This window comes from Pristis pectinata, chromosome 5 (genome assembly GCF_009764475.1).
Source record: "Pristis pectinata isolate sPriPec2 chromosome 5, sPriPec2.1.pri, whole genome shotgun sequence".
NCBI classification, from domain to species: Eukaryota; Metazoa; Chordata; class Chondrichthyes; order Rhinopristiformes; family Pristidae; genus Pristis; species Pristis pectinata.
The window spans coordinates 91,122,391-91,149,907 of NC_067409.1; the positions used below are offsets into that span (position 1 = coordinate 91,122,391).

Consider the following 27,517-nt stretch of genomic DNA (forward strand, 5'->3'; position numbering starts at 1 on the left):
AAGCATAATTAGTAACATAATATGTAAAGGCAAAACAAACTGTACTTCTGAAGGAATCATATTTTGAAAAGCATTCAGACATTTTGATACAAAATACTGATGAACAAAGTTCTGGGAAACTGCAAAAGTCCTTGCAACAACAACTTCACGTTGCAATGTTGCCAAATAGTAAATTGCCTAAATGCACCCTGGGTTACGAATGACCTGACTTGCGTAAATCCGACTTTACGCAAATTCTCCCATTCACTTTTAAAGCATTTTTCAAGCTAGTGGTAATAACAATAAAATATTTCATGGTTTTTACTAATGACCGGATAGAGTATATATTCCATTTGTTTAATTATGGGTAGTGTTAAGGGTAATTGAAAAGAAAGAATTATAGCAAGTGTACGTAGAGTAATATGATATGAGTAGCTATAGAAAACAAGCGCTTCTAACTTGTGGAGAAATGGGCTTACGGACAGTTCTCAGGAATGGAACCCTTATGTAACCCAGGGACTCCATGTATTTCTTCTCTACTGCCTAGACATCATAAGCAACAAGTCATTCACCCAGCTATAAGATCAAAGCAATAGCTTACACCTGTGGACTCTCCTCAGTTATATGAGAATAATGACATTTTCATCTGTTTTTTTTTTAATCCAACTGTTGAAAAGAATATACAATGTCTGCATCACTATTACTAAATACCAGATGCTCTTTGGAACTGGGACTGAGATTGTATTGTGAGAAAACAGTAGGGTGATATTATTCCTGCATTAATGTAAAATCAACACTTACACCACGTATAGTACAAGGGAAAACAACACAAAAAATGTAAATACTTTCTTGGAAATAAATCATAGTCACAATTTACATGATCAGCTGATATAAAGCCAAAAGCTATGCACAAAATAAGGTTTTTTTTTGCAACAATTTTATCCTTCCCATTCCTGAAGTACCAATACCTTATCATAATTCAAATTCCGAGGTATCAGTTGACACCAGCATCTCATTAGAATGGTGGCCTAGGACACTCCCCTTTAGAATTCATGCTGTTATGTCCTGGGACTGGGATGATTGACCGCCAACTATCATAGCCACCTTCATTTATGCAAAGTGTGACAGTCATTGCAGTGTTTTCCCCATGAAGCCCTCAACTCCAATTTTACCAGGGGCCTTGATATCACACTTGGTCAAATTTTAAAATTACATCAAGTGGAATCATTCTTCACCTCTGGAATTCAGCAATTTGGTTTGGAGCCAAGTGGTCCTGGTGAAACCAGACTGGGCATCAATAAGAAGGCCATTGTACATAAATACAAATTAAGAACAGAAACAAGCGATTTTATTCCTCTCATCTGCTCCACCATTTAATAAACTAATGGCTATTTGACTGTAACATCAATTCATCATTCCTGAACCCACAATAACCTTTCAAACCCTTGTTCATCAAGTATCTGCCTTAAAAATGTTCTAAATATCTACATTGCAGCAAGTTCCAGAGAATTGCAAAGCTCCTGGAGAAACCATTTCATCTCATCTTTCTTAAATGGGTGACCTCTTATTCTTAAACAGCAACACTAGTTGCAAATTCTCCCACGAGGAAACATCCTCTCCACTTCCACCTGATTATGACCCCTCAAGATCTTATATATTTCAATTAAATCCCCTCTTGCTCTTCACATCTCCAGCAGATACAAGTGAAGCCTTTTCAACCTGTCCTCGTAAGACAAACTGCCCATTCCAAGAATTAGAACAGTAAATCTTCTGTGAACTGCTTCTAAAGCACTAACATCACTCCTTAAATAAGCAGACCAATACTGTGTACAGTAATTCAGATGTGGTCTGACTGATTCCCTATATAATTGAAGCATTATCACCCTACTTCTGTGTTCAACTCTCTGGGAAATAATTCTGCCATCTTTCTTAATTATTTGCAGTACCTGTATACTAGCCTTTCATAAATCATACACCAGAGCAGCTAAATACCTCAGCATCTCAGAACTCCAACAGTGAGAAAGTGCTGCTTGATGGCACTGTTGAAACTTCCATCTTGTTGGTGATGATTTGGAACAAATCGGGTAATTTTGATATTTGCCAGGCAGATACCAGTATCCTGACTGTATTAGAACACATTGGCCAGAGATGCAACTAGTTCTGGAGCACAGGTTTTGCGTAACAAAGGCTGCTATTGACAAGAACTGGCACCAGGAATTTAGATTCTTTATCTCAGTATTACTGCAAGCTAGTTCCTTAATGTTTTTAGCAAGACAAAACAAGGGAATGTTGCCCTATGCTCTCTGGTGCAAAGGTAGATGGTGAGAAGGCTCACAATGGGTTAAACTTCTATAGTCACCGAGCAAAGCGTAATCGTCAAGTCGCTCCAGTTCTCTAGATTTAGCTGATTCGAGTTGTGCCCCAACAGGGATTGAGGGCACATACTTCATCAGGCCATTTGAAACTACGTGGATTTGCACTTTGAAAACGATAACATTTTCATTTGTTTAACAGAGTTACATCCTACAGACAAGCAAAATCAAGGCTAATGTAATTGTACTCAAAAGATCAAATCTTGTGGACAGACTCCTCTATCATAATCCCTCAGGACATTCTGTCCCACCAGCAGAAATGACCCATCAAAATGGGTATGATACTTGGTAAGCATGCATAAGTGTAACAGCTTGGGAGTCCTTAACATGGACTCCAAACTAAAATCACATGCATTAGATAAAACATGGGCAAGGAAACCACCTTCTGATTACATTTCCCATCCTTCCACACATGATACATCAGTGCTCCTTCATGTTGAGCACTTCGAAGCACTGAAAGTACACAGAATGTATGAACCACCAATGGAGGAACTTCATTGTTCAGTGTCCATCATTGAGACTGGCTTAGTAGCAGTGCCACTGATGCTGCCCTGAAGGAGAACTACTAGACTGGGACTGCAGCACATAGTGTCCTCAACAATCTAACTGTGAAAGATGCCTGTCATGGCAGCATTGTGACCACTGCATGGTACTTGTGGAGATAACATACTATGTTCACACCAAGGATGCCCTCCCATCATGTTTTGCGGCACTACAATCGTACTACATGGGTAGACTCAGAACAGATCTGACAGCTAAAAACCTGGCCTCAACAAGACACAGAAGCAGTAAAGTACACTACCACATCCTGTTACCTCATGATCTTGTACTCTATTATTAAAACCAAGCAAGGGCAGTGAATCCTTATTCAGTGAGTAAAGCAGCAGATGTACCTAAAAATGAGATCTCAACCTGGTGACGGCATACCACAGGGGTAATTGCATGCTAAGCAGTAGAAACAAAGAGTTAAGCAATCCCATAACCAATGGACATCAAAGCTCTGAAGTGCTATCATATCTGGTCATTAATGATGGTGGATCATTAAACCACTAATGGTAGGACAAGGCACTAAGAACAACCCAATCCTCAACAATGGTAGAGCCAGCATGTGAATTCCTAGCAAAAGACAGAAGCATTCACAACCACTTTCAGCCAAAGCTGTTGAGTGGATCCATCTTGGCTTTCTCCCACAATCTCTATGAGCACAGAAGCCAGTCTTTACTCAATGTGATACCAAGGAATGGCTCAGAGCACTGTACAGAATAAAGACTATATGAACATACAACATCTCAGGTGCTGTACTAAAGACTTGCACCCCAGAACTAGCTGTGTCTCATAAAATTCAGAACAACTAGAATCCATCTAATTACCATCCAGTTTACTTTCAATCATCAATTATGTTTTTAGTGCAATATCAAGCAGCATTTACTCTCCGCTACTCTACAATAAGCTCTTCCAAAATGTCCAGTTGGGGTCAGGACCAAATGACACTATACTTCACAACTGCCTTGGCCCAAATATTAACCACAGGGTGAATTCAGAGGTGAGCTGAGAGTGATTGCCTTTGGCATTACCATGAGGATACCTGGTAAAACTGAAGCCAACGTCATACTTTACACAAAGAAAGATGATTGTGGTTGTCAGAGTCAGAGTCAGTCATCCCAGATTCAGGACATCACACAAAGAGTTCCTTGTGGCCATATCCTGGACCCACTCACCTTCAGCTGCTTCACCAAGGACCTGCCTTTCTCATAAGGTCAAAAGTGAGGATGTTCACCATTGACTACACAAGGTTCCATTTCATTTGCAGTCCTCAGCAAAACAGCATGTGCTTACCTGCAGCAGTATCTAGATGATACTTAGCTATGACTGATAAGTAGCAATGAACATTCATGCCACAAAAGTGACAGGCATTGGCATCATCAACAATAGAACCTGGCCACTAAAACTTGACATCCAATGACATTATCATCACCAGGTCCCCCATCATTAACACCCTAGGAGTCACCACTGACCAGGAATTCAACTGGACCTGCCACATAAATATTTATGGTTATAAAGGCAAGTAAAAGGCTGGGTATGCTGAGGCAAGTGACTCATTCCCAACATAATACCACAAGACATAGGAGCAAAATTAGGTCATTCGGCCCATCGAGTCTGCTCTGCTATTTGATCATGACTGATTTATTTTTCCCTCTCAACCCCATTCTCCTGCCTTCTCCCCGTAACCTTTGACACCCTTACTAATCAAGAACTTAACAACCTCTGCTTTAAATATACCCAATGACTTGGCCTCCACAGCCGTCTGTGGCAATGAATTCCACATATTCACCACCCTCTGGCTGAAGAAGTTACTCATCTCTGTTCTAGAGGGACATCCTTCTATTCCGAGTCAGTGCCCTCTGGTCCTAGACTCTCCCACTACTGGAAACACCCTCTCCACGTCCACTCTATCCAGGCCTTTCAACATTCAGTAGGTTTCAATGAGATCCCCCCCTCATTCTTCTAAACTCCAGTGAGTACAGGTCCAGAGGCATAAAACACTCCTCAGACATTAACCCTTTCATTCCCAGGATCATTCTCGTAAATCTCCTCGAGACCATCTCCAACGCCAGCACATCCTTCCTCACATATGGGCCCAAATTGCGCCTGACCAATGCCTTATAAAGCCTCAGCATTACATCCTTGCTCTTATATTCTAGTCCTCTCGAAATGAATGCTAACATTGCATTTGCCTTCCTTACTACCGACTCAACCTGCAAGTTAACCTTCAAGGAATCCTGCACCTCCTTTGCAAGTTCCTTTGCACCTCCGATTTCCGAATTCACTCCCCATTTAGAAAGTAATCTACGCAACATCCCAAAGCCTTTCCAGCATTCACAAGACCCATGTCAGGAGCATGGTGGACTACTCTCCATTGGCCTGGAAGAGTACAGCTCTAACAACTCATTTCAACACCATCCAGGACAAAGCAGCCCACTTGACTGGTACTCCATCCATCATCCAAAATATTCATTTCCTCCACTGATGGTGCACCATCACTGCAGTATGCACCATCTATAAAATGCACCACAGTTACTGATCTTGTCTCCAAAACCTGCAACTACTATCACAGAGAACAAAGGCAGCAGGCTCATGGGAAATCCAGCATCGCAGGTTCCCCTTCAAGTCGCACACCATCCTGTCTTGGAAAAATATTACCATTTCAGGCAGAAAAAATTGAAGAACAGAGATCAGAGATTTACTAAACTAAAACTTAATTTGGGGTTAAATAGCTCAAACGCATTACTGTCTAGTTTACCCATTAACAATGGTTGGGAAAGTGGATGCAATTGGGCACAAGGGTAAAAAGGTTCGAAATGACAATACTTTTGTCTCTTCAGTCTTTAACTGAAGGAAACAAAGGGAATTCCAAGACTGAATATCAAACAAAAAGTCTTTGGAGGATTTGGGGATAACTGTAGAGGGATGGGAAGGGAAGCCATTGCTGGAGATGCCTGGTTTGCAATCAGATATGCAAAAGTCGAATTAACACAGTGTGTTTAACAATTAACAGCACTGCCCAAGAAATGAGAGCCAAGAAACTTGCCTTACAATTAAAACTATTTATTCTGCGCTGATTACGTTTCTAGGACATTTCTACTGTGGTGCCAGAAAATTTGGCATTCAAACCATTGCTGTGTTTAAAGGTTCCCATATTGGCAGAATTCCTACAACTTCCACCCTGCTCTTCTCCAGAGAAAATTACAGCCACTGGTGTGAGTTATATGCCAATTATTACAATATGCACTAAAAACATTTCAATGTTATCAACTTTAATGTAAAAGATGTTATCAGATGCACTTCTAAGAAGTTGCTTTCCCTGCACATAAATGAACATTCTTACCTATAAGATCCATGGCTCCTGTTCCCAAATTTTCTCCTCGGATTGTTACTTTTGTCCACGGAAATCCTTCATTTGGAGAGATCCCAGTTACAAGTGGTGGTTGCCGTGCTCGAGACATGATCGGTCTTCAATTACAGGCTTTGTTTAAAAGATATCTCAAGGTACAGCAAGCAGCAAGCTAGAAAATATGACATAACAAGAAATAATTGAGTACCTTAAGTTTTTTTTAGGGGAATATATGAAAGTAGCCCCAATATTGCTTAATCAATTTAATTTATATAGAATTACATATTCCACAAACATATACTGATTTCTGTTTACTTATTGTGAAAGGTTTCATAAATATACTGCGACAGTGTGCACAAGTAATTTGACTGTATCCTTTTATTCATCCATGCTAAAGCATTGATCATTTTATACAGGTCCAAAAAAATTAAGCTGAAACTTAACAACATTGCACAAATCCTGAACTTTCATTATACTGTACTTGTGTTTACAATTTGGGACAGCACAGACACATGGATATTGAGCTGGACAGAAATCCCCCTCCAATGCCAAAACCAAATTCTCTTCTGCAATGTTTCCAATGCATAATTGTTCCACAGAAAAATGTATTAAATATTTCCTCTTGCCCCTCAGTCAATAAACATCCTTCTTAATATAAGTGGTGTTGTTGCTACATGAAAACAAGGTCAAATTAAAGATTACAAACTCTCACAAAATCGCATCTTTTTGTGAAAAGTTTGTTTCACTTATGCAAGTTGTAATGGAAACTAGCTTTGTAATTCTGACTTTGAACATTTGTTTGGGTTTATCAGAAATAATTTTGCAAAATGAAAAATAAAAAAGGACATAAGCAAGAGAAAGAAGAATATTCTGGAGCCCTTAGTTACTTCTGAAACATTAAAGGGATGTATTTGAATAGACCAGAAAGGCATTTTTTTCACTGTGGTTTTTAAATACATTTCTTAAAGTATGCAGACAAAATAACTGGTAAATGACAGTGTTTTTAATAAGTCAGGATTAGCCTTTATTTTATCACATAGATAATGAAACTAAACCAATTTATTCTTGAAGAATGAATATTGAAAACTTACAACTATCTATTAACCAAGGCACTTTTTAAAATGAATGTGACAGTGCTGGGTACAGTGGAAGAAAATTAAATTCCAACTTGCAACATTACACCTCAATTCCATTTACAACTTAGATTAGCTTGTCTGTGACATGTTGAAATTGATCTATGAGCTGCAAGGGTGATTAGCACAAGCCCAGCCTTTCAGACTGTTCAGCAGCTGTGATGGACTGGCCGCTGCTTATGGAAGCAGCACACCAGAAATGTTGGACAGAGTTCCTGCGTCCAAGCAAATTAAAGTAAACAGACAAGGTCTTTCTCATCCACCCTGTTAGCAGCCTCTCAGCCAGCCTGGAGACCACACACCCAGACCACACAGCGCCAGCTGAACTTACTTGCACGCAAAGTCTAGGAGCTGTCAGTTTACTGGGATGGTGGGAAGGTGGGGGTTGTAAGGAAAGGCACTGGGCTTCTATCATTAGGCTTAGGGGGAGGTTAATCCATCCCTTGCTGGGGTAACATACTGGTCATGGCCTTTCACCATTCACTCTCTCTGCTAACCAAATGACTGGTGAATGGTGATTCTAACACTTGTATCTACTCCACCTCACAAATTACAGGAAAAGCAAGCTGTGTGTAAAGGAGAGGCTTGCTGAAAAGCATAATTAACAAAGTGGTCTAAAGCTAAAGTTAACATTTCTGGAATAAATTACTCCAGCACAGCAATGCATTTGTACTTCATTCAAACAACGTAGTGCTATAATCCAAAGAAAGTGACTTGTGAAGCTCTATAATTTTGTAAATGTGGTATGTTACAAACTGATTTATAACAATGATTAACATTTATAGAATTAGTCAATCTTAAAGAAAAAATATCAACTATCAATTAAATCATTGAAGCACTGTAATCTTTAACGTACAGAGGATAATTTTAACAAAGTAGCGCTTATTAATAGATTCCAAATTTCAAATATTATTTTATCAACTCAGTCAATTGTGTAATTTAACATGCTTGAAATGAAAGATCCTAAACTAAACAGCATTGCACATCAACAATATTTTTATGTTTATACATCAGAAGGTATACAAAAACCATTGTACGTTAAAATAGAAAATTATAATTTAGACCATCTAATGCACCTATTTCTGCTCTGAAAGTATCAGAGTGCATGAAAACAACCCAAGTCGGAAATGCTTTCTCAGATTCCCAGCCACTGTGGGCAATTTCAAGGAAAAACCTTGTATTAGTATTGCATCATTTATGTCCTTGGTCATTCTAAAGTTCCTTACAAAAAGTTAATTTATTTTGAAGTGGAGGCACTGAGGCACATGGGCAAACACAACAGGTAACTTGTGTGAGGCAAGGTCCAACAAACAGTAATGAGATAAATACCTAGCGGTTTTGGTTGAAAGATACATGCTCACCAGAACACTGGATGAACTCACTGCTCTTCTTCCAACACTGCATGGGATCTTTTAAGATATGCTATAATTTTAACTTTTTATCTAAAAGATGACATCTCTGGCAGTACAGTGCTCTCTTAGAATTAAAATGGACTTCAGTGTAGGTCACGAGTTTGAGTCCCATAGGTAAGGTTTCAACCCACAACATCTGCCAAATAGGCAAGGTGAACCATCATTTTGCTGAGCCAACACCAACGATCATTACTTGGGAATTTCAGTTTTGACCTTGCGTCTTGTAAGTCAATGGTATTACATTTTAGCAACAAGGTAGGAATGCTGTTCAGTCATGATTGTTAGCAAATTAGCAATTATTTTATTTGCAGAAATTATTTTGAATAAAAGTGAAATTTGTGATGAACAGGTAAGATCTTAAACCACTAATTCACATCACACATTATTAATAATTATTTATAATTAAACTATAAGATTTGAGCAAGCTCATAATCTAAATTACTGTGAATTCACCAATACTCTTCATTTTAAAATATAGATGATATATAGTTAGGGAATATTTAACATAAAATATTGTACACAATGACCAACACAGGTTTGGTGCACATAGTGTAAATGAGCATAAATAGGTCTACATAAGATCACCCAGTATGGACAGCTAGTGTTCAGAGAACCCTGTATTGTTTGTGGAGATAGTAGATGTTGGATTCTAGATACCATCTTCAAGAAGGAGAATGTAGCTGTAGTTGTTAATGTTGGGCAAGGCTCACTTAGAGAAGTCTCATAAGTATACTCACCTTCAGGAGCTTATTATGGAGCATTGCCAGGTTGAGAAGTTGCCTTTTTTGGGTTTGTCATTGGTGTTAGGGGGAAAATGGTCCTCTGAAAATGACTCTGCCCTGAGCTTTCTTGGGATCATGAGATTCAAGACCTTCTCTTTCCTAGCATCCAGGATTGCCTTGTCTGGGGCTATTGAAATTTGACATTTCTTTTATGAACCAATAATTTTGGCATAATGGATACAATTATTGCACACATGTTTAAATATGTTATATTGTCTTCATTCATGTAATAAGTTGTTCATATTTTTTATAATCTTTTTGCCTCAACACATCAGATGACTTTGCCATTGCTAACTAAGATGACCTGCCCAGTTATGCTAGTGCCTCTGTGGGTGGCTTCTGGTTGAGTCTTTTTCTATTTTAACTTTTTATTATTCCTTGCCCTTCTAACATCTTGCAGATAGTGGTTGTTCATTTTTACACATACGACCTACATTAAAAGTTGAAATAGATGCTGATTTTTATTATGTTAGCAAACCCATATGGCCTTCTGAATACAAATCCTACTGCAGAGATTCGAGTAATCATGTAGGCTGTTGTTTCAGTACAGTACTGAGGGAGTGCTATGTCAGAGATGTCATCATATGGTTAAAATGTTAGACATGGTTCCCTCTGCTCCATTTGGATCAGTAAAATAAATTATTAGGTGATCATCATACTGCTGTTTGTGGGAACTTGATGTCCACAAATTGGCTGGAAAGCTTTCAACATTATGGTAGCCCTATGCTACAAAAGAGCTTAATTTGCTTTGAAGTACTTCGGGTATAGAATATCCAACTACCAAGATAATTGCCTGACAAAAAAAAAATTCCAACAGCAAATTTCAACCAATGCTTACATTTGATCTGTAGGAAAAGTATGGATTATATACTTTTTTAAAATGGTTATATTAAATATCCCTCATATCATGCACAAGAACTTTTTTATCTATATAATGCCAGTTCATGATTGTACAATTTTTAATACTTTCAAAATTAATTCAATATTTTTACAATTAGTGATCTGTGCACTCGGATATCAAAATGGGACTTTATTGTGACTGATGCAAATATTTCATGTCATGAAAAGAAGAAATTTAAACAAATAATTGTCTACCCGCAACTTGCAGAGATAAATTATATAATTTTTCAAGAGTGCCTCTGATAAAACTTTTGACATTGAAAGGGAGCACAAAGGTTGACAACATTTCTCCATGGTGTAGCTAAACTTAGCTAAAAAAGTTCAAAGGGTGAAATTTGTAAGATTACACTACCACCTATATGAAATAACATGCAAATCTACCTTAGCTATGAATTCCTAACATACTCAATAAAAATACAAATTCTTTCCAATTAGAACATAATATTGTGCAACTACAGAATAAAGTTGCAATGGAGCCAAATATGCAGAGGCAAATACAAGAGAGGACAACACCTTTGCATTATTTAATGCTAGAGACCAAAGATGAATTTCACTCCCACTAATATTCTCATCACAAGAGCACAGGTTGCTATATTCAACAATGCCTCTGGAGGCCAAAAAGAGGCTGCTGCCAGCAGGTCTGCCCATCATTGAAGCTAACACCGATATCTATATCCTGGACTGAAACAGGTATAATTTCTAGCATGAAGACTAACAGTACAAACAGCAGCCACTGGTATCTTTACAATTTCTGTGCTTTGTCTGTGTCCCCAACTCATACTCACTTTTATCTTGAATTAGCCAGCATCTTTTAAGTTTACATTAAAAAATGTCTTTATCTATCATCTGCAATGAAATCATAAACTATGACAAATGTGTTTATAATATTATTTGCATACAGCAGAAGAAAGAAATTATCCTTCATATTGCTGTAGTTTCTTACAGTCCATGCAAGAAATGCATCCTTTTAAGATGTGAACACAATATCCATCTTTGGAAACCAAGATAATTGAGTTATATCCCACTCTATGTATTTAATTTTCCTTTTTTTAATTCTAGTTTTTACTTCTAACATTATAACCCAGAATAACACTCAAAAAGTACTTTGTTGACTATAAAATGTTTTGAAACATCCTGAAGATGTAAAAGGAAATATATAAATGTGAGTCTCCTTGTTACTGTCAGCTAGTTAAAGGAAAACATACACTTATAAACTGCCTTTCACCACCACATAAGTTTTACCGTCATTTAATCACTTCAGTACTGAAGCAATGCAATAATTAAACAATCACTTCTTTACTTTTATAATTGATAACTTAAAGCATATTTATCCTCAAATTATCTGGTCAATTTCAAAACTTTCAGTACATACAATTGGCTTAAAATCAATAGAGGTAGACTTTGATCCTGGTGATTTTATCATATTTGCTGAGAATCTAAATACAGCATTAACCTGCTGGGCTCACAAATTTGCAAGATATTATTATCACTAACAGAACCACTAAAATTATTACCTTGCAAGAAATGAGGGAATCATGTAGGCCTTCCTGTACACCATACTCAGCATGTAACTATATATATTTATGATTAACTTGTTGGTGTTATAATCAATAACATTCATCATCTAACCACAAAACAACACTAAATCGGGTTAATCAGAATACTAGTGTAACATCCTTTTTAGGTAATTACATGTACCAATGTACAGTTTATACATCTTCAATTATGCCAGAAAAATATTGCCATCTCAAAGTAAAAGATGCGTTTTAGATATATTAATCTTAAAGTGAAAACAAAATAGCTTCTCATCTTTCTAAAGAGAAGTCATTTTAGGCTAGTATTGATAATGGCACAGCTACGACCTCCACATGGGAATGCTAATGACTGCAGACTGCCAACGTGCGGAGGCCATGACTTATTACTTGTGAAACACATTTAGAAGCTGTTACTGTGCTGCTAACATTTTTTTCCAGATTCTCACAAACCATAAGTTACAATCCCATTGTTTATCATGGACAAGAATCTGCAGCACTCTTTAATATTCTACTAAGTAATGCAATGGCAATTTATTTTTAATCAGTTAGATTCAATGGATTTAAAGCAGTTATGAAGGATGTTACAATGACAATCATTCAAAGCTTCTACAGTTAAGTTGGTGGAGGAGAACAGCATTCTAAACATTCTTGTGGCTGGACATTAGTAAACCTCCAATCAAATATAAATGTTCCTTGAATATGGATTCCAGGAACTTTTCCATGCAGCACATGGAACATCACTTAGTACTGGGCAGAAATTGTATTTTGTAATGTGAACAAAATGTTATATTTTAAAACAGAAAGTGATGGAACTACTCAGCAGGTCAGGCAACATTTGTACAGAGAGAAGCAGACTATGTTTCAGGTTCATAATCTTTCATAAGAACATCTTTTTTTATGAATACATACCAATAATCTGCTGCCATCACACTCATGATAGAGGCACTGAAGAAATGTGGCACCAAAAGATGAGATTATTATAGTCAAGTATAACTTTTATCATGATGAAGCCCTGAAGAGGAACTTGATCCCTGAGCTTTCTAATTCTAAGGAGAGCACAGCCAAACATCTTCTGATGTAAAGACAATCCAAATCTAGTTGGAGCCCTACTGTTTGTCAGAATAAAAAGTGAGACCATGCATCCAAAAAAACCTTAAGAAACTTTTCATGATATAATTATTTCCCTTTGAAAAATATTAAATAAGTTACACAAACAGAATATTATAGGCATGTAATAACAGTAGGACACAGCTCTTCCTCATTTTCCAAACTTAAATAATCTATTAAAAAATAGTTAAAATGTCAAATAAAATCTAGAACACTACTGGTATGACCAGAATATTCCAAAAGTGCAATACTGCTGTCATTTAGACTTCAGATGTACTATCTCCAGTTAGGAAATAAATAACTAAAACAGGGGCCTCAAAGTTATACTCACACAATAAAATTTCCACAAAATGGTTGATTCGACTGTACATCTATAATAACTATTGAAAAGTTTCTACTCAAATATAAAAATGCAATATGTTGTGATCCAATATTAAAGCATTATTAAATGCCCTATTCAAAAAAAAGCAATCCATTTTTGTGTCAGTTTAATTATTTTGGTTTGTAGACAAATGCAATTAAAAGTTAATTTTTAATCCCATTATACTGAATGAAAATAATATTGAATGTTTTTTTTACAGAATTTTTTCAATGAGAGATATTTTAAAACAATCCTACTTCCTTTCCCAAATTCTATTTTGGTTTCTTTTTTCCATGAATAAATCTAAGTAGCTAGTCTCTTTCAGTTTATTGAAACACCTAAATAAATTTCTGGAATAATGCAAATAAGAAAATGCTGTTAACTATAAAATGTATTGTGAGAGTCATATAAAGCAGGCGTGCTGCTACTTTTAAACATGTTCAGCAACAATTGGCATGTTGTTTACCTAAAATTAAGAAAATCGCAAGAAGTCTAGGTTGCACAAGAGAATTTTGATTTCATCAATTTGAGCTAAAAAAAATCCAGTGCTTTATTTTCTCCTGACTCGATCTTACAGTGCGTACTTTTACAATAGGGCTACACATTGCAGTCACAATTCAGACAACCAAATTTATTTTAGTTGTAGGTTTTACAAATGAGTAAAGCCTTGAAATTATTTACCATCAAAAGACATTTTTTTAAAAATTGTAATCCAAGCCTTCCTTCTTTTAATTTAATACCAACAAGCAGCACTTTGTTGGCTAAAATATTTTTGTGACCTCCAGAATTACTCACTACTGAAAGCTACGACATGTATTAATTCAAAATATTATATTCAGTTCAAAAGTGCTGGATGTCAAAGTTTTATCCGTGATAGCCCAAAATATTTACCACCTGTAAATTACAATATTAGAGTGAAACAGTCTCTGGCTACAAATATTGCTTTAACATGAAGGTTATTGTCCAGTGAAATGAAATACTGAAAAAAGTCTCGTGTCAATCAATAAAGATGGTTCCATAATTTTTATCACCTTATCCCACTCAAACAACAAAATCAAAGATGTTGCAAGTGTACCATTCTGAGTGAAACCTGAATCCAGTCTGTATAATTTGTTTATGCTTTAAGAACATAATCATTATACACAGATTTGCCCCTGCTGACTTAATTGACAGCTAATCAATTGTAAGCAAATGTAAAATGAGCTCATTCACCAAATATAGCAGTAACCCTATTTATTAGTTACTTACAAGTTTCCAATGATACAGATCAAAATAATTAAACACATTTTACAACTATAAATATCAACAATTAAACTTTAAAAATGCAACAAATGTATTTGATGCAGGCATTATGGATAATGAAAATATACCCATATTAGATCCTCAATAATAATACAACACTCAGTTTTCTGTTCAGATAATGTTATTAGAGTTATGCTTTTATCAGCTATAGATTAAAAAAAATCAGCTGACAAATATACAACTATACAAATGTACAGCAATTATTTTAGAACCTACAGATTTTTTCTGCATCATCCAAGTAATTAAACATCCATTTATAGAGATTATGTTGCAGAATTAATCGCCATTGTATTCTGGAATTGCACTAAGTGCCAACAAAAATGCTCAGTATGTACATTGTTTCTTTATTTCTCCATTCAGCATCTATCTCTACTAGAAAAAAGACAAAACATTTCAAAATATTGACTGGCAGATTGTCTTTTAATTTAATGTCACAAAGTAAACTGCTATTTTCTATTTCTTTGTTATAGTTCACTAAACAAAGCAAACAAGTGCAAGAACAAGCAAAAAAAATAGGCCTATTTGAATACTTAGAAGCTTTTCGTGTTCATTTCCATTAGTTTTAGGTACGTCATTACAACACAATATGCCGCAAGGCAAACCTCAGAAAAATCTCAAGGTCAGAGCAAAATTTGAAAGCTACTTCAAATCATATTTAGATCAACATGACCTTCCAAATAGCTCATGCGCTATTTCTTGTGCAAAGTATATGTGAAAATTCAGCAAATAATCGGATTGTAAATAAAAAGAAGCTAAGGAAATAATTGGGATCCGCAGCAAGAATAGAAATCATAATTAATCCTACTTTAATTCATGGTCAAAGTAACTCTCAGTTACCAAGTTTATTGAGATTTTTCAAAGCAGTTTATTTTCCAAACTACAATGATAGTGCTTAGTTACCTTCACACAATACATTTTTGAAAGTAAACCAAAACTCTTCACTTTTAGTTTTAAACAGTCCCAAGAATATTTTGGAGCTGAAAAAATCCTTGTAACATTTTTATCAGCCCTAGTAAGTCACAAAAATTTCTGAAAGCTTGCAGCAACAAATAGCCTTTATGATCTGTGATCATTTCTCCCCTCTCCTACAGAATGTAAATCATGCAAAAGAGAATCTGATTAAATTAAAGGGAGTATCATGGGAGTAAATAACTAATAAAGCTAGAATTTGTTTATTGAAATTTCTGTGCTGCAGCATTGTTTCCTCCAGCCTTAATCTTATCCAGAAAGTTTATTGTTTTCTACTTTACAAAGTGATTACACTCCAAAAGTACTTTATTGGTAATAGCACATTTTAAGGCATCCTAAGATTGCAAAAGATACAAAAAATTGCAAAACATTCATTCTCTTTATCCCTTGATTTAAAGATGGATTATAATTTATTTAAAATATGATAACAAAAACTCTTAGGTTATTATAGAATATATCCTCACAACTAAACCAAAATACTTGATACAAAAGGGCTACATTTTGATAATTGATGTATAATAATAGTACCTGAAATCATTTCAATATGAGAAGCATCAAAAAATATATAACTCAACATAACTTGATCTTTTTTTTAAAAGCAAGACTTCGAAGATGCAAAACAGTTAAGATGATTCAAAACAACTGCATAAATGTAAAATTCTGTAAAATACTAAATAACAGCATCAGAACTTTATTTTAATTAGTGCCTTTTGTATAATTCTTCTTGAAAAGTTATACAAAATCTTTCAGTGCACAGACATTGCAAGATGTTGAAAGGCGGAAGCACCAGATTTTGCTGTAATTCTGTACTTTGGCGAATGGAAAATATTTTATCTGCAGAATGAAGAGACCTGTATAACGCAGAGCTCAAAACAGTATACTGACCAGCAACAGAACATATCAAATTCACGCCTGAAATAACTTATGCCACATAAACAAATAAGTAACTTTGCAGATATATTTCATCCTGAAATCTTGTTTACATAAAAACTCATCTTGTTGAATGAAATACTGTTTTTAAACAAAGGAATACAAATTGGTTGTACGTACTAATGTGGGAAATGACAATGTGTGAAAATACAACACTTCTTCACAATTTGAAAATAGTGTCAGCATTAACCTTATTTAGGTCTACAGATCCTAAACTATTAATTCAAAACTCATAAAAGTTACAAAAGTAAAAATCTCCAGCTAGCTTTAAAAATAAATCACAATTTACACCACTTGGATCAACTTGATTACATTCCAAAGTACTTATTTTAAAATGTTATTCAAATCCTGTTCATACTTCAACCATAATGGAAAAACAAAGGAGGCAGACGGACAAAATCAGAATAAGAGAAACATCACCATGTAGCCTTTGCTCCTTTGGACATCCTAGATCACATGCAACCAGTCAAGGTGACAGCCAAACAACCAGCAATCAAGCTTTGCCAGCACAGTTCGAACAGCTGTATGAGGTGGTCCAGACGAGAGTTATGTTTCCCACCTGCATGATACAAGACCGCCTGCCTCCAGATAATCATAAGTGGGGCTTAGGAAAATGAGGAAATCACAGGTGTTAAACCTTTCACACTTCATTCCTTTTCTTAAAAAGTAAAGTGAGGATACAGTCTGGAGTTTATCTGTAATTTCTGTGTTGGCAATTCGACGCAAATGGAAAAGGTTTAATGTTGAGGAAAATAAACAACATACATCTACATGCTATCTTGCTAAGACTAGAGCACTCAAATAGCAATTTCAATTAGGGACCACCATAACTGCGATTTTTAGCATGCAATATATAAGAGGACAAGGGCATCAGAAAATTAATATCCATTATTTTAATATTTATCAGTAATTTTGAGCAATGCTTGTGCAAATCTGTGTTTCACAGCAGATGTCAAAAATCCCCATATTCTCATAAATTGATAGTGATTGCAATAGTGCTCCCAATACACAACATAACAGAAAAAAAGTTTCTACAGTGTGCTTTTGTTCACTTAAAAGGCAAAATAATCAGCACAAAAAATATTGGCAATATTGGTCTGTTCTGATACGGTTTTCAATCATTTCAAACACAATGATGTTGTGACATTCTATGTTTAATGAAAAATCTTTTTGTTTTCTTAATATGTCACTTTTTTAGCATAGGTTTCAAGAACTATTAACTTTTTAAAATCCTCTAAACTTTAACACAATTAAGATACAAGATAATGAGTATGATAATGACTAAGATATTGAGTAAGATAACACTAAAGCCCTGTCCACAAGCAACATAATTGCAACAGTCATTAAAAACTGATATAATACTATCCAAATAATACTGTCCAGAACAACATTTGTGCATAAGAAATGCACCGTAAATATTTTTAATTATCTTCAAATCAATACTCTTTACTTGATGCAATTTAATTCTAATTCTAAGAGAATCATATTTGAATATGATTATTTCCATCTTATTTTAAGAACTGTTAGCTTGATGCTTCTAAACTTAGCTGCTTCTATTGGCATGTGTGTAACCTGCAGATTGGGTATGTTATTAATTGCACTGATTATGCTTTTAGATCCAACTGGCTTTAAACAATTCAGATGGGATTGGAGAAGTGAGCAACACATATCTGCAGATCTATCAGACAAGTATTAATTGTTTTCTCTCAAGTGATGTCGTCAATAAAAACACAATAATTTGGAAGTGCTGGAAATCACATAAAAATAGAAATTACAAGTAAAAAGCAGTTCAGCAAAAAATGTTGTTTCATCATCCTTTTGATATTTCCCTTTGCTGATGCTTACTGCCCTAATTACTTCCAGTCATTTTTCCTAGGGTCATAGAAATGAGAGCTATACCTTTGAAAGTTTTCAAACACTGTACAGCAAAAAGACTATGAAATTTGAAAATATGAAATTAAATCAGGTAAAAAGAATTAAAAGCAGCAAGGAAAAGCAATTAAAACAGGAAGAACTAATTCACATTTCAGTCAAAACATATTTGGATAAATCAGTAAATCTTGTCAATGTGCCACAACTCAAATATTGACTTTTTTTTTCCTTACTCTAACTAAATTGTATTTTGAGCATTTTCTATTCATACCTTCTCCCTGGCAATTCCTGTTTACTGGCAATGCTGGAGTTCCTTTGTGGAAACAAAAATTCAAACCTGGCATTCTTCCACAATGGATTTCCTCATAAGACCACAGTGAAAAATCATTATTTATTAAAAGTTTATCTTCTATTGTTACTGACAAGCCTCAGGTAGTAAATGCCTACAATTGGTTACAGACCAGAGATTACAGCTATGTATAAACAATTATCCATGAGCTATGGATCTCTACCTCCACTAAACTGGAATTACCAAAAGCTCTTAACTTTAAAATGAACAAGAAATGAAATCTGAAACAGGAAATCTCATCCATAAAATAATACTTAAACCAATATAATGGAGATCCACATTTTAAAATTATTATTTATTCATTAGCACAAGCAATATTTATCACTCCAATGACAGTAGGTTGTTTGATTTAAATACAACACTACAGAGCTCTAACATCAAAACAATAAACATTTTGATTAGTTTGGTAAAATGAAAGTCCATGGATATTTTACTGATCTATAAAGGCTACTAACTTTACCTTGCATTTCAATCTGTTCACAGCAGGCTAGAACCTTAAGGTTTAAAGATATGGTTAAAGTGAAGAAGATTGAATTTTCTTAAGAGGTATAAGAACTGGTTAAAGAATTTCTAATTAGATAAAAGAATAAGTTATATCCTTACTAAGATTCTTCAGCTACATAAAAGAAAACTCTGATGCATCAAGGCTTAATATTCTGTTACTATAATTTGATAATGCGTTTGGGTTAGGGCATTTACTGAAATAGGAAAATACGAAGTTAAATCAGACATTGCCTCTCACTCAATGGTATAGCAAGATCATGCAGCTTACGCACTCTCGCAGTACAAGATGACATCTCAAATGCTAGTACATTTTAAAATAGAGCTCAAGTTTAATTGACATAAAACTCTGACTATATTAAACATCCAAGATACGACAATTGGCAACATCCAGGCTTTTCACAAGAATAACTTGATAAGTTTCCATCTTCTTGTCGCTCAGAACACACCACTGCTGGCATCAGGAGCTTACTATGCAAGGAACTACAGGACAAACCAAGGGCCTCATTCTGCAGCAGTGTCTATATTTTAAAGAATTTATTGAAAAGTTTGCTTTACACAAAGACTTACTAAATAGATATATTAGTGGGGATTCAGAATATACATGACTGTCCTTAACGCAAGCACTCTTGGTTCCTTTCCATAGCAAATTATCCAGTCTGACCTCATTGCTATCCAAAAGACAATAGACCAACTGAAGGATATCAAGGCCTGGAAACAGACAGCATCCCCACTGAATTTCTAAAACTTGTCAGAGAGGATTCTCAGATACAAATTCATAACCTTCATTCTCACATCTGGGAAAAGAAGAACATGTCAGGGGACCTCATACACTGTAATCATCACCATCTTCAAGGAAGGAAGCAAATCCAATTGCTGTAACTACAGAGGCTGACTGCTATAGGAAAGATCATTACCGGAATACTCCTCAACCACCACCTCCCAGTGGTCAAAGAACTGCTCCCAAACCGCAGTGTGGATCCCACCCATCCAAAAGCACAATGGACATGATCTTCACCATGCAATAACTCTAACAGAAATACGTGGCCTTTCTAGACCTCATAGTCTTTGACACCATCAATTGAGTGAGACTGTGGAGCACCCTCCTCAAATTTGGCTGCCTGCAGTAATTTGTCCTCTCTTGCATCTGTTACATGATGGCATGCAAGCCATGATTTTGAGTAATAGGTCCACAACTGATCCATTCTCAGTGCAGACACAGTCAAGCAAGGCTGCATCATCCCCTCAACACTTTCCTCAATGAGCCTTCCTGCAATGCAGCTCCTCTTCTCCAACAAACTTCCTGCTGGAGCCAAGTTAATATACAGGACAAATGGGAAACTGTTCAATCTAGGTCTTCTCCAGTCCCGATGCAAGTTTCAGTTTCAGTTGGATTTACAATATGCAGATGGCGCTTGTGTATGCGCACATTCAGAGACTGAGCTCAAAGTTATCTATGAAAGAAAGGGCCTTACATTTAATATCCGTAAAACAAGCTTCCTCTGTCAATCTGCCTCCCTGCACTGCTCCCTGACAATAAAGTAGACTATTTCCCATAATTCAGGAGCAATCTCTCAATGAAAGCAGACATCGATGATGTAATTGACAATCACCTGGAAAATGTTAATGTGCCACAGACTAATGGGAATCCATGGTCCATGACCATTTAAGGTGGAAAAGAAACATTCAAAGTGCCATTGAGAACCAAGTCTATTGATCAGGAGCACACAAGAATTTGGAATAAATGGCTGAAGTAGTTCATCATCTCCCAAACCACCCAGCTGCCCATCTCATTAAACAGAAGGGATCCCCAAGTGCAACAGTCTCAGAGTACAGGTTTCAGTGAGTGAATGGGCTTTGGAATGATGAGTGGCAACAAGTGGGTATTTCTACATTTCTCTACTGTTTTAATTCTTTAAGTACAAGTAAAAGATCAGGACTTTAGATTGCAGTAGACAGCAGTTAGACTGGAACAAATCCACAATTGTAATTCATTATTCCCTTTAATTTAGAGAAGTACGGTAACTCAAGGGTCATCCACAGCAGGAGAACTTGACCCTGAGGTATGCTCCTCAAGACAGTGTCCCTGGTGACTGTTTGCTATGAAGCATATACCACTGTAGCTCCCAATGCAGCTGGAGTTGTGGATGGATTCACCACAGAGAATTCACGATGCTGAGGACATTGTGGGTCCCACTTTTAGTGAGCTGGTCACCCCACATTTATTGGCTGCACAGGCTGAAATGTAATGGGTGACCATCAGACGGAACATAAGGTGCAAACACGAAGAGCGGGAGTCCTCAGTGGCCAATCCCCTCTCCAACAGATATACTGCATTAGATATTGTTGGGGAGCATAGCTGCTCAGTGGAAAGCAGTGATAGCCAAGCTTCTGGCACCACGGTTAGCTCTACGACACATCAGGGGAAGAAAAAAAGATTAACAGAACTAAATTGATAGGGGACTCAATTGCAAGGGAGCAGACAGGCGTTTCTGTGGCCACAGATAAGATTCCCAAATGATATGATGCCTCCCTGATGCCAGGATCAAAGATGTCTCTGAGTGGCTGCAGGAAATTCTAAAAGGGAAGGGTAAGCAGCTGGAGGTTGTGGTCCACATTGGTACTATTAACAATATAGGTAAAAAGACTGGTGAATTTAGAGAGATAAATCATAGATTAAAGAGCAGGATTAACATTATAATCTCTGAATTACTTCCAGTGCTATGCACTACTGAAGATAGGAACAGGACAATATGTCTGGTGAATGTATAGCTAAAGGACATGCAGAAGGAAAGGACTTAGATTTCTGTTTCTGGGGAAGGTGGACATGTACAAGCTAGACGGGTTGCACTTGAACTGAAATAGGACTAACATACCCGTGGGAATGTTTGCTAGTGCTGCTGAGTCGGGTTTAAACTAATTTAGCAGGGGATGTGACACAGAATAGATGTACAGTTCTGGAGGTGATACAGTCAAATATTGAAGGGACACTAAATCAGTCAGGTAGACAGAGCAAACATCAGTGTGATAAGGTATATGGGAGGAATACAAAGGCTAAATTACATCTATCTTAATGCAAAGAATTTGACTAGCAAAGCAGATGAAATTAGAGTGTTGATCAATGTATGGGCGTATGACATTGTTGCTATCACAGAGACATGTTGAAAGAAGGGCAGGACTGGCAATTCAATATTCGAGGGTATAGAATTTTCAGGCGTGACAGAGATGTAAAAGAGGAGCTGGTTTTGCAAAAGAAACACTGGAAGAACTCAGTGGGTCAAGCAGCATCTGTGCAGACAAAAGGTGTAAATCAATGTTTCAGGTTGAGACCCTGCATCCAGACTGAGAGGGAACAGGAAAGATTGCCAGTATATAGCAGGATGAAAGGGGTGGGAGAGAGATTGGCAGGTCATAGAGTCATAAAGTACTACAGCACAGAAACAGGCCCTTCAGCCCATCTAGTCCACGCAACCTGATCTTCTGCCTAGTCCCATCTACCTGCACCCGGAGAATATCCCTCCAAACCCCTCCTATCCATGTACCTATCCAAACCTCTCTTAAATGTTACAATTGAACCCGCATCCAACACTTCCACTGGCAGCTCGTTTCATACTCACACCACCCTCTGAGTGAAGAAGATTCCCCTCAGATTCCCTTAAATATTTCACCTTTCACCCTAAACCTAAGTCCTCTAGTTTTAGTCTTACCCAACCTTAGGGGAAAAGCCTGCATGGATTCAGCCTATCTATACCCCACATAATTTTGTATACCTCTAGAAGATCTCCCCTCATTCTCCTGGGCTCCAGGGAATAAAGTCCTAACCTATTCAACCTTTCCCCATAACTCAGGTCCTCAAATCTCAGCAACATCCTTGTAAATTTTCTCTGCACTCTTTCAAGCATATTGATATCTTTCCTGTAGGTAGGTGACCAGAACAGCACACAATACTCTAAATTGATCCTCACCAACGCCTTGTACAACTTCAACATAACATCCCAACTCCTATACTCAATGCTCTGATTTATGAAGGCTAAAGTACCAAAAGCTCTATGACCCTATCTACCTGTGACGCCACTTTCAAGGAACTATGGATCTGTATTCTCAGGTCCTTTTGCCCTACCGCACACCTCAGAGCCCTACCATTCACTGTGTAAATCTTACCCTGGTTTGTCCTCCCAAAGTGCAACACCTCACACTTGTCTGCATTAAATTCCATCTGCCATTTTTCAGCCCATTTACCTAGCTGGTCAAGATCACGCTGCAAGCTTCGATAGCCTTCCTCGCTGTCCACTACGTCCCCAATCTTAGTGTCATCTGCAAATTTGCTGATCCAGTTTACCATGTTACCATCAAAGTCATTAATATAGATGATAAACCCAACAGACCCAGCACTGATCCCTGCAGCACACCACTAGACACAAGCCTCCAGTCAAAGAGATAACCATCTACTACCACTCTGTAGCTTCTCCCGCTAAACCAGAATGGTAGTAGGTAGTAGGTGATAGATAGAACCAGATAGGGAGGGGATGATGGGCAGATGGAACCAGGTTGGGGGGGGGGGGGGGGGGATGGAAAGGATGAACAAAGGGAGAAGAAAACTAGGTGGACAACTAGGAGGAGGAGCACACCAGGGGATGTAATTACCTGATATTCAAAAACTCAATGTTCATTCCATTGGGTTGTAAGCTATTCAAGTACAATATGAGATGTTGTTCTTCAAATCTACATTTGGCTTCTTTGTAGCGATGGAGAAGGTCGAAGACAGATTGGTCAGTGTAGGAATGGGAAGGAGAGTTAAAATGACATGCAACTAGAAGCTCAAGAGGCAGTTGCAGACAGAGTGTAAGTGCCCTGAAAAACAGTTGCTGAGTCTAGGCTTGGTTTCATCAGTGTAGAAAAGGCTACATCGTGAACACTGAATGCAGCAGACCAGGTTGGAAGAGGTGCAGGTGAACCTCCGCCTCACCTGGAAGGGCTGTTTAGGTCCCTGGATGGTGGTGGGGTGGGTGAGGGGTTGACGAAGGGACAAGTGTTACACCTTGTTCAGTTGCATGGGAATGTGCCAGGAGATGGGGAGGGGTGGGCGGGGACTGATGTGTGGACAAGGGAGTTCCGAAGAGAGCGATCCCTGTGGAAAGAAGGAGTGGGCTGGGGGGTGGGAGGAAAGAGGGGAAAAAATGTGACTGGTGTTGGAATCATGTTGGAGCCAGCAAAGGATGATGTGTTGGACGTGGAGGCTGGTGGATTAAAGGTGAGGACCAAGAGAACTCTTGTTGTTCTGTCTGGGGAGGGGTGGGGGGCTGTCAGAATAGACATGCAGGACATAGAGAAAGTATGTGTGAAGGCTCCATCAAGTGTGGCAGAGGGGAAGCCACATTTCTGGAACAGACACATTTCAGTAGCTCTAGAGCAGAAGGCCTCATTTTGAGAACAGATGGATTGGAGAAATTGAGAAAAAGCAATGACATCTTTACAGGAGGCAGGGTCAGAGGAGGTACAAATGAGGTAGCTGTGGTTATAGATTAAGGAATCCATTTCTTGAGTAATTAAGGTGGATATCATAGGATACGTGTAGAACTTAGGAACAAAAAGGGGGCAAACACTCTTCTGGGTTGTACTAACCCCTCCTAACAGTCTGCAGGAGATAGAGTAGATATGTAGACAAATTGCAGAGTGATTCAAGAGCAATTGCGCTATAGTATTCAGGGGTTTCAATTTACTCAATGTTAACTGGGACCGTTTTAATGTGAAAGGTTCAGAGGGGGTAGAATTTTTCAAGTACACCCAGAACAGCTTCTTGAGCTAGTACATTGATTGTCTGACTACAGAAGGGGGAGCAGTGGACCTATTCTTAGGCAATGTGACAGGTAAGCAATTGAAGTGTCAGTGGGAGAGCATTTTGAAGTTAGCGACCACACCTATATTTCAAGGGAGTCATGGAAAGAGATACGGATGGTCTAGAAATTAAGGTCCTAGAATAGGGAAAGGCTGATTTCAATATCATAAGATAGACTGGGAGTAGCCACTTGCGGGTAGGTCTACAACCAACAAGTGGGAAAACTTAAATGTGAAAGAGAGAGAGATCAGGGCCAATGTGTTCCCACAAGGGTAAGATGAGATGACAGCAGGTCCAGAGAACTCTGGATGTCAAGGGATATTGAGGGCAGGATGAGAAAATAGGAAGCTTAATACAGAATTAAAAACAGGGAAGGTCCTTCTGAGTAAAGGGGGAGGATATTTAAAAAAAAGAGATCAGGAGGGCAAAGAGACACAAAATATCACTGACGGGCAGGAGGGTAACCAGGGAAAATGTGGACAGAGGACATAAGTGAGATCTTAAATAAACACTTTTCATCTCTATTCACTAAAGGGGACATTATAGCTGGAGAATTCATTCTACAACATGTTAGCATTAAAACAGGTATTAGCAGGCTTAAAGGTGGATAAATCACCAGGACCTGATGAGATGCATCACAGGATCTTTAAGGGAAAGACGGGAGGAGATTACTGGGACTCTTGACAGAAACTTTTAAATCTTTGCTGGCCACAGGTGAGGTGCCAAATAAGGAGGACAGCAAATGTGGTACCTTTATTCAAGCAGGTCAGCAGGGATAAGCTAGGTAATTACAGGCCAGTGAGTCTAATATCAATGGTAGAAAATTTATTGGGGGAAAAAATCTTGAGGGACAGAATTAATCTACGCTTGACAAGACAGGGATAAATCAAAGATTGTTAGCATGATTTTGTTAGTAATCACATTTTCCCTGGTTATCCTATCTGACTGATTTTAATTTTTTTGAACAATTAACAAAATGAGTCAAGGGCACTGCAGTTGATGTAGTTTACATATACTTTTGTCAAGCCTTTGACAGGTCACACATGGCAGACCAGTCAAAAAGATTAGAGCCCATAGGATCCAAGGCAATTTGGAAAACTGGATCCAAAACTGGCTTGGCCATAGGAAGCAGAGGGTAATGGTGGAGGATGCTTTGAGATCAGAATCCTGTGACCAGTGGTGTACCACAGGGATTAGAGCAGTGACCTTCACTGTTTGTCATATATATTTATGACATGGATGTGAATGTTGGAGGTATGATCAGTAAATTGGTAGATGATATCAAAATTATTGGTGTTTTTAAAGGTGAGGAAGATAGTCTTAGGTTATAGGAAAATATTGATCAGTTGGTAAAATCGACAGAGCAATAACGCATGGAATTTAAGCCTGATAAGTGCGAGGTGATGTGAGTTGGGAAGTTATTGTACAGCTTTACAAAACATTAGTTTGACCATAAGTAGAGTGCTGTGTGCATTTCTTGTCACCACACCACAGGAAGGACATGATTGCACTGGAGAGGGTGCAGACAAAATTCACCAGAGTATTCCCTGGGATGGAACCTTTCAGTCATGAAGAGTGACTGAAGAGGTTGTGTTTGTTTTTCTTGGAGTAGAAATGGCCAAAGGGGATAGGGAGGGGAGCTGATTAAGGCTTACAAAATTTTGAGGGGCCAAGGTAGGATAGACAGTAGGACACTTTTCCCCACAGCAGAGCTATCTAAAACTGGAGGGTAAAGGTTTAGAGTCAGGAGGTAAGGAGCTACAGAGTGATCAGAGAAAGAATTTTTTCTCACCCAAAGGGTGGTTGGACTTTCGAAAACAATACCTGAGTGGGTAGTGAAAGTGGGTACTCTCACAACATTTATAAAGTATCTAGATGAGTGCTTGAATTGCAAAGGCATGGAAGACTACAGACCGAATGCTGGTAAATGGGATCAGTGCAGATGGGTTATTGATGATCTGCATGGTCATGGGGGACCAAAAGGCCTGTGTCTGTTCGGTGTGACTCTATGACCATGTCCCACATCGATCTCAGTAGTCACCTCATAACCCACGGGACTGTACTGAATGAGCCACTTCAACCCCAAGTGATTGCCTTAGCAGAATATTTCAGGAATAAAGAATATGTGCTGTGAGAAACTAGGATAACAAATGCACTTAACAAATTAACATCAATTAAAAAAAATGATAAATAAGCTTTCTATTAGTGCTTTGACTGTTTCATCTTTGAGTATTTTACATGAAGAGAGATACTATGGTGCCACTTACAATTAAACTTTTCGACTT

At 37.6% G+C, this 27,517-nt stretch overlaps 1 protein-coding gene across 4 annotated transcripts in view; it reads right to left on the reverse strand.

Moving 5' to 3' along the window:
- The window catches only part of exoc2 (exocyst complex component 2), a 222,625-nt gene that overhangs the window by 168,846 nt on the left and 26,262 nt on the right, over positions 1 to 27,517 (reverse strand). For all 4 annotated transcript variants that reach the window (XM_052016796.1, XM_052016798.1, XM_052016799.1 and 1 more), the window contains exon 2: positions 6,238 to 6,415. In XM_052016796.1, coding sequence (XP_051872756.1) covers positions 6,238 to 6,355 — 118 coding nt within the window. In that variant the 5' untranslated portion in view covers positions 6,356 to 6,415. The remainder of the gene's footprint in view (positions 1 to 6,237; positions 6,416 to 27,517) is intronic.